The following is a 14,367-nucleotide window of genomic DNA, read 5'->3' as shown; positions in this document are numbered from 1 at the left end:
TCTGCCCGTTTGAGTATGTCTTAGCCTTGTCCCCTGTAGGGCGCACATTCTGTAGGTACCCTTTCCCTTGCAGGGGTTACGTTCATTATGAACGAAGTACTCTCCTTTATTTCAAGGCAAGGGTATAGTTACATTCCCCCTTTGGATTTTGAGTAAATTCCAGTTGTAGTCAGCCAACCAAATTAAATGGATAAATACCGGCCTACTCAATTTAATCTTCCATTGGCTCAAAGGAGGTTACGGTTGTGTGGCCCAAACATTAACCTACCAAGCCTAATAGACAAGATAACAATTGTTCAATATTTCAGTTGTTCAACCTATACTCCTTTAAGATAACCAACCAAATTGGAGGCAACATATCAGTATATAGTTTCATCCCCCATTGATGCCAATGTAGCCTATTCAATTAAGCGTAAACTAAACATTTGATGGGCTAGATAATGATACAATACTGTAAGTGCCTGCTGTATGGTCCTATCTCCTTGGGGTTTACAATCTTATGGGCAAGTGTCAGGTAAATGTTAAATACTTTCAAAGTAATGGGCCTAGGTAGAAGTCTTCATTAATGCCCAGCCGAGTAATGGCATCAAGGTGGTAAATTAAAAATAGCTACCGGTGTGTCTTTTGGCCATGGCCCCTCCTCTAAGGAGTGGGTGCACAATTTTCAAGATCGCCCATCTCATCTGTGCTATTGTGTGATGATTCTCCCATAAGTGCCTGAATACTGGCGACTTTGTATTCCCTGTCACGATGTTGGACTTATGTTCGGTCCACCTGGCTCTTTGTACAGTCTGCCCTACATAGTATTTACCAAATGGCCATCCAAGTGCATATATTACATTTTTACTGTTGCATGTGGCAAAATCACAAAGCTTGATTTTCTTGCCTATGTTGGGATGTCTGATGCTATCCCCTTTTATTACACTTGAGCAGTGTTGGCAGGGGTAAGTCCAGAGTTTTGAAATCTGTAACACTCCATGTAGGTTTTTTTTGTCTGTCTTTCTGGCTTGATCAGTGTGTCCCTTAAGTTTCTGCCTCCCTTGTATGCTATCATAGGCAGCTCAGGGAACAGACGATATAGTGTAGGATCTAGTTTGAGGAGGGTCCTTTTTTATTTTTTAAAATAACCCTGAATATTTGGTGACTCTGTGCCGAAAACCGAAGATGTGCATCATCCTTTTGTTTTCTTTTTCTGTACCTGGTCTCTAGAGATCCTCTCTAGGGTGCTTCTGCCCTTGTAATGGCTTTATCTAGTATGTCTGCAGGGTATCCCCAATCCCGGAATCTCTCGGTCATGGTGTCATATTCCCTCTGTAATGCATCTGCACTTGAGATTATCCTTTAAGTCTCAAAATTAAATGAGGGACGATAGTGCTTTAAGTGTAGCGGGTGATTGACATCTGTTGGATTTCTATATATGTTGGTCTTTAGGCCCGATTCTGTGAGTATGACCTCTACATCTAAAGAAATACTGAGTTCACCTACTTCTATCGTGAATTTGATACGTTCATGGCAGTAGTTAGGTATTTGAAGAATTCCATCCTGTCTCCGTTCCAAATTGCGAAGATATCATCAATATATCGCCGCCAAAAAACTATTTGGGAGGACCAGGGTTATTTCTGCAACACGTGGTTTTGATCAAATGGAACATAAAAATGTTTGCATAGGTGGGGGCCACCGAGGACCCCATCGATTTGCCTGAAATTTGCAGATAGAATGTGCCATCATACCTGAAGTAATTGATATATACTATTAGATGAATCAATTCTATCGCAAACACTTTGTATATCTGAGTGTTCTCATGTATTAGTCGAAACCATTCTAATACCTCGATGCCCTCCTCATGGGGGTGGGAGGGATGTATGTATAAAGGCTACTCACATCCAGAGAAAATAAGATAACATCCCGACTTTCAAGGTGCAACTCGCTTAATGCACTCAAGAAAGGGGATGCGTCTTTCAGATACATGGAGTTGTCATGATGCCTACCCCCGGGCATCAGGACCAAGCCCATCAGCTCTGGAAGCAGGCATCCAGATACCTTTTAAAACCCCAACAGCCCCGGCTGGGGGCTGTTTGGGTTCAGTCCTGGCGCCTTAGGCGCCAGGCTCATCATGGAAATCAGTCCTGGCGCCATAGGCGCCAGGCTCATAGACTTTACTTACCTGATGCAGACCATGCTGCTAGTGAGTCCAAGCCAACGTGAGGCCTGGATGGTACTATTTTTCTACAGTGACTATTTTTAACTTGGGCGTGGTTCTAGGGAACTTCTTACTTGGAACTACTTTGGAGGCTATTTAAACCACGCCCGAACAACAGCACACGCTTCGCGTTATTCTGCATCCAGCAGCGTAACGCTCACCGTGCCTGCAGTCTGCATCCAGTCTTCTGCCACGCCCGCCTCGAACCTGGAGCTCCTAAAACCAAGAGGAAAGACAAGGACAAGATTAGAAACAAACTATTTAGAATTCCTCACCCGATTTCGGATCCATCTCGCCTCCGGACCTGGAAGGAACATCATTTCTGTACGCGTTGCATCTCCAGCTACAGCGCCGCGCCGCGCCATACTCACCAGTCCTCGCAGCATCTTTCGATTCGGCGCTGCCTCCATCATTTCTTTGCCGAACTCTGGCACCTGAGGGACAAAAGAAACAACAAGGTGAGCCGAGAAAACGAACAAATAAAACACTTATCATAGACTTACCCGATTACCACCGCTTCATGTGCCGCACCTGCAAAGGGAGAGAAAACAACACGTTAAACACCGGCAACATTTACCGGACGGCGCCGGGTAATACAGACTCTTACCTGAGCGCCACCAACTGCCACGAGGGGTATCTTCTCACGATCTTAGTTGCAAGACAAGGAACAAAGAGGGGACAAGAGTGAATCATCTGACATATTGAACTCTATGAACTTGATACTTACCAAACCTTGCCAGGAACCTCAGAGTCAATACTCTCCGGAACTCTCCCACGCCTTCAAACCAGTAAAGTAACTGGCATCAACGCGCCCCTGCAATCCACGCAGGATGAAGAGCTCATTGTTTAAAAACATAAGGTGAGGTTCCTAAAAGGGGATATCGGCGATGACAAGAAGGGAGAACGAGAACAGTGGGAGGGGGCTATCACTCATATCCACGGGTGGCTAAATCCCTTTCTCCACTTGCAGGAGAATACTTCTACGGATCAAGCAGACGAGATTAGGCGGGCCAGTCCAGTCATCTCGGCATTACGCATCATGTTGGTGGAGACCGCAGCTGTCCGGGTCCGATCGACGCCCCTGTGGGAACAAGGTGAGCCTAACAGTTTAATTGGACTAATGGCTGTAATGCTTTATCTAAATATACCGCCAATGGTTTGAAAACACTTACGTCACTGGCACTATGGGGTGGAATGGTGGGTTTGTGTGGTTTTTATGTACCTTGGGGTGTGCATAAAAAAAAAACAGTGTCGCTTGATGTTTTGTAGTAATCCATTCTAGATCACTCGCCTTGTTGATAATCTCTTCAATTGTAGCTTTGATCATACCAATGGGGTTGTGATCCAGTGTCAGATAGGTCATTGGATCTTGTAGTAAGGTCATACAGCCTCGGTGCTAGAGCAGAGTATAAATGATCAAGGCTCCACCCATCTGCTGATTTTATAAAATAATTGATCTATCTTCTGCCAGATCTTTCAAAAGCTGCATCTGGTGTCCCCTGATGTTGCTATGGTGGTAAGGACTGTAATTGATCTTTTGAAAGGTCCTTTGTGGTCTTACATTGGGTTTATTTACGAATGTGATGGCATGATGTCATGACGCTACCAGCAGAACACCACTATTTAAAGCGGCCTTATTGCGTTACGCTCAACTAGTCTCTGCAGAGGCGTTGGGCACGGTTGCAGCCCTCCCGGGGGTGAGGTTGCTCGGGTCCGACTTCACCCTCTGCGCTTATGTGCTGACTGGTGGCAATAGGTGATGCTGCTCGGGACTGCTCCTGCGTGGAGAATAGGGGGGCGTGAATATGCCAGCTTGTGCGCCCGATTCCCCTTCCAGGCCCCTTCCCCCAAACCGCGGTACCCATGGGATACACCGTCCCTGGAAAGCTCACCTGTTGATTAGTTTTGGCACGCACTCCATCCTGCTGCTTCTGGCAGGGGCGCTTGTATGATCTGGACCGAGTTAATTCACCGATCCCTTGCACGTGGTAGTCCAGTCCTGCTGCGACCAAGCCAATATACTTCAGTTAAGTGTTCTCGTTTGCCTTTGTCTTTCCTCGTCGGTTTTAAAGCTTGTTGTCTTGTATTGCTGTCCGTTCCACTTTTGATGTTGGCTCTTTTGGTTTCTTCCCTTGCAGGTGATGTTGCCGGCCCGGCCGAATCTGTGGAGGTCGAGGCGACAGCCGCAGGGAATGAGGAACGAAGCTGCAGCGGTACAGTAGCTGGTAAATTGTCAACTAGGGGGCACGCGGGGTTCAAATGCAGAGCAGCACTAGGACGGATGTTCTAACCTCGTCTTTTTTCTTCTTCACAGGGTCAGAGTTTGTGGATGCGGAGTGCTGTGCTGCGGCGGCGGGCTCAAGATCACTGGACGTCAGGAGATGAGTCTACAGATGAAGTGATGAAGCACCGGTTTCCTGGAGGTGAGTATGCAGGAGAATGCCTGGTTTCAAAGGTAAGTAAAGTGGTCCAAGCGGGGGTGAGCGTCACGTTGCATGCGAGTGCACCATAATGCAAAGCACCGGCCTTAAGGATGGAGCAGCTTATATAGCTGAGCTTCTGAAGCCTCGCCCACCAGGTTCAGCCTGCCTGCCACACCTGATGAGTCAGCATATGAAGAGCAGGCCTAGGGAGCCACACCCGATGAGTCAGCACATGAGGATGCTCTCTGGAATAAAGGCTTTCAGCGCCTGGAAAGTTCATGTAAAATAAAAGCACTCCTGGAGTGAAATAAAGTAAAAGCACTCCTGCAGTGAAATAAAATGTTCCTGCTCACATCTCTATATGAGCCTGGCGCCAAAGGGGTTTATAAGTCCCAAAGGGACATAAGTGAGTCAAGTGACACATTGATGGTGTGGTTTTTGTTTTCTGGACCCTGTGGCCATGACATCCTGTCCAGCTGTTTCGAACAGTGTCGAGAGATTGCTGACCGCAAGGACTTCTTCTCTCCCGACATACCAGAGGGGACAACACAAAAAGGATTAGGTAATACCTTGACTCCTCGCAAGATTGACAATTTGAGATGTTTCACTGGAGATCATAAAAAGATTAGAGTACATATCCTGTAGGGACACAAACCAACTGACCGTTTTCCTTATTCTTTCACTCCCTAGGGGACCTCATCTGAATACCCTACCATCCCATGCCATAATTGGAGGACGCAGATAGTGATAGCCCGACTACATTTTTCAATCAACATCTTCTACCAGAAACACAAATAGAACTATAGGGCGAGTACTAATGATCTCGATTTCATCTTTGAATTTAAGATGACTTACACTCGAAATTCGGAGACTTCGCTTCCTGGCTTACTCTATTTTCTGAAGGAATAATATTACAAAACACGGTTGAAATTCTATCAGGAATATAATATCCTATTTTCAAACTAGAATCAAGCTCTGGAAAGAACAGAATCTTGTCCTTTAAGGTTAAGGCGAGACCTTGCCTTATCTTATTATGCATGAGACTTAATTATCAAATGACATGGGAAATAGAGACCAGATACCAGTTTTATCTTTTAGGTATAAAAGGGAATAATTGATTCCTATTGAAATCACTTTGTTCTGGAGAGGAGCTACACAGGAGCACCAATGTAAAGATGAGATTTTGAAGGTACTTCCTTTTGAAACGGATTATAGAAGAATGACATTACTATGGATTGGTTTTTTTTTTAAATCTATTATCACAAAGATACTGATTAGTTCATTGTTAATTTAATTGTTTATAGAATCAACGTCTTGTCAAGACCCCCGAAGAAGATATTCACTCACGAAATGAGTCGGGTCGCTGCATTAAATGTACCTACTAAACTTACTGAATTGTGGAGTATAATTGAGATATCTTGTACGAAAACGAAATGACAATATTGAATTACTTGATTCTGAATTGCTTTACTAGCATATGTACATTCTTAAAGATTTTTTTCTTAGAGTATTTGGCCGATTTATTGGCTTGTGAAAGTTTGCGGGGGACTGGAGTTCCGTTCCTATGGGAACTTTATTTTATCTTCATACTGCCGTTTGCAGGAAGCGGACAGCCCCCTAAGCAGATCAATATAGGGAGAGAACAGCAGCAAAGATCCACATCTAAACACCCCATAGTCACTCCTTTCACTGCTCCCCATCCCACAAAATTGAAGCAACTAGGTATCAGTGTGCTCCTTTATTTATAGGTTCTGAGGCACAATCATACACAAAACACAAAGGCAGGATTGGAGAACAATAAAATAGACAAACAGAAATAGTGCAAATCCACTGTGACAGGCATAAGTGTCCGATTAGTACATCACCGGCTTTTGTTGACTGTCTGGTAAGTTATAAGGGTAGATCACCTTGGCAGCTTGGCACTGTACGGAGGCTGATCTGAGAATATTTCAACTTGGACATTTCAGAATAAGTGCATTGTCTGGCAGTCAGGCAGGGAATAATACACAAACAAAAAGGGACAAAATGCTTTTGACACAAGGCTTAGTCTGGGACAGTCTTTGCTCCAAAAAGTTAAAGTTCATTGCATACAGGACAGATGGCTGGTTTGAATGGTCCTAGCAGAAGGTCGAAATTGGTAGAGCAAGGCCCAGACCGCGCTCTGCAGAAGTCCCTTAGCACAGGTAATCTCCAACCAGAACCACATTGCCCAATCAGAATCGCTTGGCACAGGGCAGGAATAGCAGCTCACTGATGTGTGGCCAACCCAGGACATCACCAATCTGCTTTATGACCAAGAGGAAAACCTAGGAGAAGGGGGGCATACTGGAGCTTGCCTGCCCAGCGGCATTTGGGTGATCCACTGCTTCTGTACATGTCACTTGGGAGAACAGCAGTGGTGCCAATCTAACTGGCATTCACAACCACATCCAGGGACGATCCCTGCAGCCTTCTGCCCCCTCCAGGAACTTTAGCCAGTTGAAGGAAGTGTCTTCAGAAGTCCACAGCTGGGATGAAGTCTGATGCATCTGCAGGAAAACAGAAAGTACTCACTGTAGCCAGGAAAACCGCTGTGGCAGTGCCTCTGGTTAGCCCTCCACCTCTGCCACCCAAACAACCACTGCCACTACCCCACCCATACCCCCCAAAACCAAGAATTGCTGCACCTACAAAATTCCCCCCCAAAGGCAAAGTTATAAGGCTGTGCCTCAGATATCCGATCCACAAACAATATCCCAAAACAGGATAAGTAGAGCAACAAAACCTTTCCTCGTTCACCAATATGAAGAACTGTATTTTTTTTGGTAGTTTAAGAGGCACCCAAGATTATGCCAAAGAGGGGGGTTTGTAGAGAAGGGCAGAGGTGCTGCTTCTAGTGGGTCAAGCATGTTTGTTTACGTGCTACCCAGACACCATTGAAGTTCTAAGCCAGGTGTACCGCGGGAAGCCCTTACAAGATTGGCGGTAACCCATCAATGTGTGCAATAAAGTACCATGCTGGAGAGGGAGGAACAGTTAAATCTTGCAGAGCTGCAATATGGCACCACTTGGTCTGGGCATTCTTGTTGATGTGCTGCTGAAAGGAGATATTACAGTCTACTACGAATCCAGGTGTAGTGTGCATTTTGGGTGGATGGGGCTAAATATGGGCTAACAGCTGGAGCTACAGCCTGACAAATATTCCAATCTACTGAACTGCCTAAATAGAAGGCTGGAAGCATTAGAAAGAGAGTTATAAAGAGACAGCATCTATGGGGATGAACATAGACCTGATGTTCTTCAGAGAACGGAGGCCCCAACGAGGAGAACAGCAAGCTGGAATCAGCCAGAAAGGTGAATGCCAGGCCATTGATCGTTACAAAGAAATGTAACACTTGAAACTGAACAATTCTAAATCGAGAGCCAAGCTGGGGACTTGGAGAGGTAGGGATAAGATCTAGGTGGACTGTAAGGGATGCATGTGACAAAGTGGGATACATGTGACTAAGTTTGGTATCAGTCAGGAGGAAGCAGCTAGGGTATGTGAAAGGGGGGGGGTCAGTGTTGGAGGCCAGATATAAAAAGGACAGTTTAACATCAGGCACCACAGTGCCAACCAGTGACTGATGTAAGTTTAAGTGCTCACAGAGGTCAGTGTCGAGAGGGGCGGGTTATTTGGGCATCACCAGCAAAGTAGTGGAATGAGAAACAAAGATGGGCAAGAGTGACCTTAAAGTAAGCAAATGGTGCAGTGCAAGTGTTTTTGGGTGTGCAAAAGGGTTGTTCAGAGCAAAGGATAGGTAGGCCAGGCAGACAATAGAAGTTTGTTTGGCACGACTGATAGGGCAGGAGAGAAGTGTGTGAGGATTGAAGGAATTGGGGAGGACATGGGTCGCTAATTTTAGATAAGGAGCCAAAGTCGAGTACAGAGATATACGGGGTGAGATTTCCGGGTGGCAAGCAAGGCCTAGTGGGGTCATGGACAATTTACAGATAAGCAGGGAGGATTTAAGATTCATGCTGCAAGAAGATTGGGCAGATTATAGAACAGTGGTGGCAAGCAGAGTCCCTTCAGGGATTGAGGGGAGCAAGGTTTACAACAGATGGTAACCCAGAGTAGGTGGGGAGATCCATGGTTAAGGACAAGGGCCAGACGAAGAAGAGACAGCTAGGAAGTGCAGCTCAAAGGGTGCAGCTCTGCATTCAACTCTTTAGAAAGCATTTGGATCGAATGATACATCAGGGGCGGGAGAGCCTAGAGCAAGCTCCTGAATTGAACAAGCCAAGGCACCATGGAGCTAGGCTTATATTTTCTTTTAGTGATATTGGGGTGGAGCAGAGAAGGTTAATGAGCAAGTTGCACTGGTTGTGGGTAGTGTAAGGAAGGCATGGTATCAAACAGTGCAGACAGACAAGTGATCACAGTTCAAGGGGGTTTATAGGTTGGTAGAATGCTCATCTAAACCTAAGGATGGTAGCAAGCTACAACCATCAAATAATAACTCAGTCCTAGTGGTGTCGGTCAAAATAAAAGGGCTTACACTAATACAAAATGGTGCGGGATAACAATGTACGAGTGTTCAAGAAATGATAGGTCGGACACACACCTACCTCATGGTCAAGAAGAGAGAAAGAGAAAGAGAGAAAAAGAGAGAAAAAGAGAAAAAGAGAGAAAAAGAAAGAAAGAGAAAGAGAAAGAGAAAAAGAGAAAGAAAGAGAGAAAAAGAAAGAGAAAGAGAAAAAGAAAGAGAAAGAGAAAAAGAAAGAGAAAGAGAAAAAGAAAGAGAAAGAGAAAGAGAGAAAGAAAGAGAAAGAGAGAGAAAGAGAGAAAAAGAGAGAAAAAGAGAGAGAGAGAGAGAGAAAGAGAGAAAGAGAAAGAGAGAGAAAGAGAGAGAAATCAACGGACGGGCATTAGGGCTTTCCACCAAAGTTTCTCTCAAGATGACATTATGGCAGAGGGCCTGATGTAACAAAACAACAAAGTTAAAGACTGGTCTCCCTCCTTTGGGTTCGGACCACATGACCCCCTCATCCAGGCTCAGACCCCCTTTCTGCAATATTCACAATTTGGTCTCCCTCATCCGGGCTCGGACCACGGATTCCCCCTCATCCAGGCTCAGACCCCCTTTCTGCAATATTCACAATTTGGTCTCCCTCATCCAGGCTCCGACCACGGATTCCCCCTCTTCCAGGCTCAGATCCCCTTAGATACCAGAATCAAAGACTTTAGAGTGCGATTGGTTTTGCTTAAACCATAGCAGGACCACTTGGATTCACTTCACACAGTTACACTTCACATCAATCTTCTACTTTCGTTCCCTTGTCGGGATACCGTACAGAGACCTTCGATTGAGCACATTAACGGTGCCAGACCAACCTGTCAATGGTATCGGATCTTTCCTTCTCAAGTTCAAACATTCACCAGCAATGTAGTTGGTTCTACAATGTTGCCGCTTGCAACCTTGACACAAAGACCTGTCGGGCATCGGTCTCCCCCAACTCACCGGCTGGGTTGTTCACTGTCACTTCTTTGTTCTTAGAGCCAAGGACGATACCAAGGAGTCTGCGGCTCCTCCCCTCCTTGATCAGTTACACGGGAGGGCCCTCAATATCTCCACACAAAGCAGGATTCTACAGCCTGGTTTCCTGATCTTACGCTTTCGGCTTTGAAGGTTTCTTAAAGTCACGGCTTCAAGATGAAAAAGTCAAGGGAGTTGCCCTTCTCATGAACCTCTGGTGCCAGGCAGTCTTTCTACTCTCGTTCAGCTGCGGACTTGAAACTGCTGTACCTTGGTGTGCTCTCCCTCGCTCAAAGTGTGCTCTCGCGCTCCGCCTTTTATCCGTGTGGGTAAGTGTAATGGAAGTCTGTTGTGAGCGATTGTCACTAATTGCCTGACCTTGGTATTGGCACAGGTCAGGTACACAGCTCAGGTGTGAGTCGATTTTCTCCTAGAGCGTGCTATCCGTGTAAAAGTGTTCATGCAGGAAAATGGGGTGGAGGGGTTGAGTTTCGAAATATCCCATCGGGTAGGATGGGTGGGGTAAAGGTGTTACAGGTAAGAGAGGGATACCTCGCCTCACCATCCAGTGTCCCACTCCCTGAAGACCCCTCACTGAGGTGATCCTCCCACACTGGTCCACCCCCAGGGTCTGGATCCAAAGGCGATGGCCATGCCCTGGCCACCAGAGAGAAAGATCTGCAGAGATTAGTGGGTGAGACACCTTCTGGTTTCTCACAGTAGGATTGTTGTGTAGATTGCCCAGATTAGACTGAGTGCAGAAATAAGCTATCGCTGATAGGCCCTAGTCACGTTTGAGGTTGCAGTCACTTACGACAGCGGGGATGGAACAGGAAGGCAAGTGTTCGAAGAACAGCTAAGGGAGAGTGAAGTGGGCTGTAAGATGATGTGTTGAATTTGCCAAGTCAGTAGGAGCAACCATGGTAGAGTTCAGAGCCTCCCAACGACCAAAATACAGTAGGATGCGTCACTAGAAAACATCAGACTACCATCCCTTCAGAGAGTAAGGGAGAAGGCAGAATCACTGTAGGAGGGGAGGAATGAGATTTTGTTGTTTAAGTATATGGTAGTTAGGGGTAGCGGTTCCAGTGCCTTTGCTGTGGCCCCACATCGAGGAGAGCAGAATAGCAGCAAATTGCTTGGGGTACTGCTCGCAGGATCACCTGAACAAGCTGCACAATGGCTTCATGTTGTATACATACTGCACTTCACAACTTCTCCGGCCCTTTTAGTGTTGAAGATGGTTTTCATGGCAGGCAAGAAGCAGGCCCAGATGGAGCATGGAGGTGGGTACCAAGGCAAGACTAAGGCCTGTAATGAATCAGTTCATTAGTCAGTAAAATGATGGGACTGGTGAGATAGTCTAAGGGGGAAGGGGAGTGCTTGGATCCTCCTCTGCAGCTAGGATGCTGTTATCTAGCATGCAAATAAGGATTTCCAAAACCCTTTATACCTTGGGCAATGCAATTGTTCTTTGATAGACAGAGGTTGCCCATAGTAGGTGTTGTACTCTGGGTTAGTAATGCAGTAAAATAAATTGGGGTTCCAGTTTAAAGATGACGGCCAGGAAATAATTTATTTTAAAACCCTGTCATTAAGTGGCAGTACTAAGTTCATAGTAATTCTGCTACCATGATTTGGATCAGTCCTTAATCCTATTTGGAGGGAATTTGCCCTACATCAACTGAATTATCTTTTTTAAACACTTGAGTGAAGAAACATGCAATTGCAGGTGCGGCTTGGTACCCCGATAAATTTGAGAAGCTTCTCGAAGGACATGTTCCAGCACTGCTGCAATAGAGGCAGCTTTTCCTTGGGCCTGCGATGAGATAAGTGGTCACTCTCTAGAATTGCCCAGAACACTATTTCCCTTGCTCAGCAAAGCGGGTGTAGCCCCCTGCTGATCTCTGGCTTCACCTGGAAGACACTTGTTCACTGCACAGAAACATTTTCTTTTGCAGAGCTGAGGGGGATACACAAAGGAGCCGTTGATGCAGAGGCCCCTCACTATTGCTATACACCCTCCATTGTCCAAGAAGTTGAAATTGTATTGACTGGAGGCACACCAAGCCGTCCTGGCTAGCACCAAAATCTGCCTTGGTCACATAGTGCCTTCCCAAATCCCTGTATAGGCGATCTGTTCACTCGATGCTAATCATGCATAGGATGTTCTAGTGACTGATGCTAGATGTGGCCCTTTTCAATAACGTACTACCAGATGAATGCCTTCTCAACTGGCTTCCATTTTGTACCTCCCTCCCAGCACCTCTGCATTTCTCCCCCAGTGTGACTAAGTGCATATAAAATCTTGAGTACTTGTATGGCAAGTTGGGTATCAACTCAGTTTCTCATGCAGACTGAGGAGTTGGTGCTCGTTAGAGGTACTGCAAAACGTATCCTTTTCTCAAGATGTTCTGCTTTCTTCAGAAGATTCAGCCACCGGTGCAAATCCATCTAGAAAAGCTGTGTCCATGCCCACACCCTTCACCTCGCAACATCACTTAACATTAGTGTGTCGGTTATATGGTCTAAAATCCCCAGGAAGAAAATGGACTGAATAGGAAGCCAAAACAGGAGGTAAAAAGAAATCATTGAATGAATACATACAGTCTTGAAAATGGACCCATTGATTTTTTGCATTTTATAAGAATGTCAAATAGAGTGTTGTGTAGTTTTGCATGTCTGCATGTTTAACATTGAGAAATAAAAATTGGTATGCATTTCTTTTACGATTTTGTATGTTCATTTTGTGTTAAGGTTTAAATGTTAAAGCATGACACTATAAAAACTCATTTTACATCTAAAGTGATGTACACAATAAATAGGAAGACAGTAAAAGTCACTTTTTATTTTGTAAAAATATTTTTATTGCATATTTAGTTTCAACTTATTTTTTAGCAAAACAGTCATCGATCCAAATCAAAATAGACCATCCCTCCGGTAAAGGTACTTAACATACTTTTTCCAAATGTTCTCTCCCAATGTCGCAGGACCTGAACAGTCAATTTCACTGGTGAAATAGTCCGCGAAATTCTCTCCCTTCCCAATAGCCGAGACTACCATTCGTCTGCCAGCAAAGACTAACATCCCACTAGAAATTTTGCAAAGAACCTTGTTCTCTTTTCGGTTAATGCTGGATACAGAGTAAACACATGAGGCAAGTCTACCACTACACCCTCAGCCTTGCAGAATCTGCATATTGCTCTTTCCAAGCCCAGGCCAGCTCTTACTGATACAATCTCCATTGTACTACAGAGGTTAAATCCTCATATTGAGACATGCAATGAGGGTCAGGAAATGTCTTCAAATAAGGTGGGATGTGACCGAAAGCTCTGATCTCATTTACTAAGTAATGGAACAGTTTATACTTAATTGCCTCATCACAAGTCAATATCCAGTCTTTTTCCCACAGCTTCTTTTTCACCTTGCATAGTTTTGCCAGCAGAGTTTTATAGTCCGATTCCCAAGAAGCTCCTAATTCACTGGCCCCACTGCCCATTTCTGCTTTTAAAATGGCCAGAAATCTAGGGGGAGGGTGTTCCTTCAAGTATTTCCCAATAACGCTCAGAGCCTTCCATTCCGCAGATGCTTTCAATGAAATTACATCAAGTTCTCTTCTAATAACCTGAATCGGCGTAGACTGAGGAAGGTCCAGCACTATTTTCCAGAACAAACCTTCTAGACTTGGCCAATGTTTTGAAATTCATAACAGAGCATCCGCACCATATGTCACAGCTGGAACTACTTTTGCTTCAAACAAGTCCAATCGGGGTTGTAGGGAAAACCGGAAAAACCCACGCTTCAAAATTAAGGCTTGGTTAGCTAAAGCAGCGGTTTTCTTTTTTTGAACTTTGGATATTTTGGGTTTCCACTGTGCTGTTACAGATTTGGAAGATATTTAAGGGAGTCAACAAGTTCGATCCTCGTGGAGTCTAGGCACCATGTAAACTTCTCCTGCTTTCCTGGGCCTTTTTGTAGAATTAAGATCTTAGTTGTTCCTGCGTTAATCTGCAGTTAGTTTGCAAGGTGTATTCCTCTAATTGTTTCAGATGTCTTTGAAGACCCATAGGGGTGATACTTTTACTCCTCCGATTTTTGGTGGGAAACACCTAGTTTCCTCCATGAAGGTGGCAAGGTCAGAGATATACAGATTGAAAAGGGCTGGGGCTAGGGGACATCCTTGTTTGACTGCCCGACCCGTAGGGATCTCTTCGCTTATAAGATCATTTGCATTGAATCTCCCTCC

General features: G+C 45.1%; 1 protein-coding gene across 3 annotated transcripts in view; it reads right to left on the bottom strand.

Annotated features, from left to right (window-relative positions):
• Window positions 1-6,342: 6,342 nt before the first annotated feature.
• The window catches only part of LOC138580770 (oocyte-specific histone RNA stem-loop-binding protein 2-like), a 743,835-nt gene continuing 735,810 nt past the window's right edge, over window positions 6,343-14,367 (bottom strand). For 2 of the 3 annotated variants that reach the window (XM_069651573.1, XM_069651574.1), the window contains one exon: window positions 6,343-7,151. In XM_069651573.1, coding sequence (XP_069507674.1) covers window positions 7,041-7,151 — 111 coding nt within the window. In that variant the 3' untranslated portion in view covers window positions 6,343-7,040. The remainder of the gene's footprint in view (window positions 7,152-14,367) is intronic. The other variant, XM_069651575.1, reaches the window with a different exon arrangement.

This window comes from Ambystoma mexicanum, chromosome 3p (genome assembly GCF_040938575.1).
Source record: "Ambystoma mexicanum isolate Mex_15411 chromosome 3p, UKY_AmexF1_1, whole genome shotgun sequence".
NCBI lineage: Eukaryota > Metazoa > Chordata > Amphibia > Caudata > Ambystomatidae > Ambystoma > Ambystoma mexicanum.
This window is presented reverse-complemented; position numbering and strand designations above follow the sequence as displayed.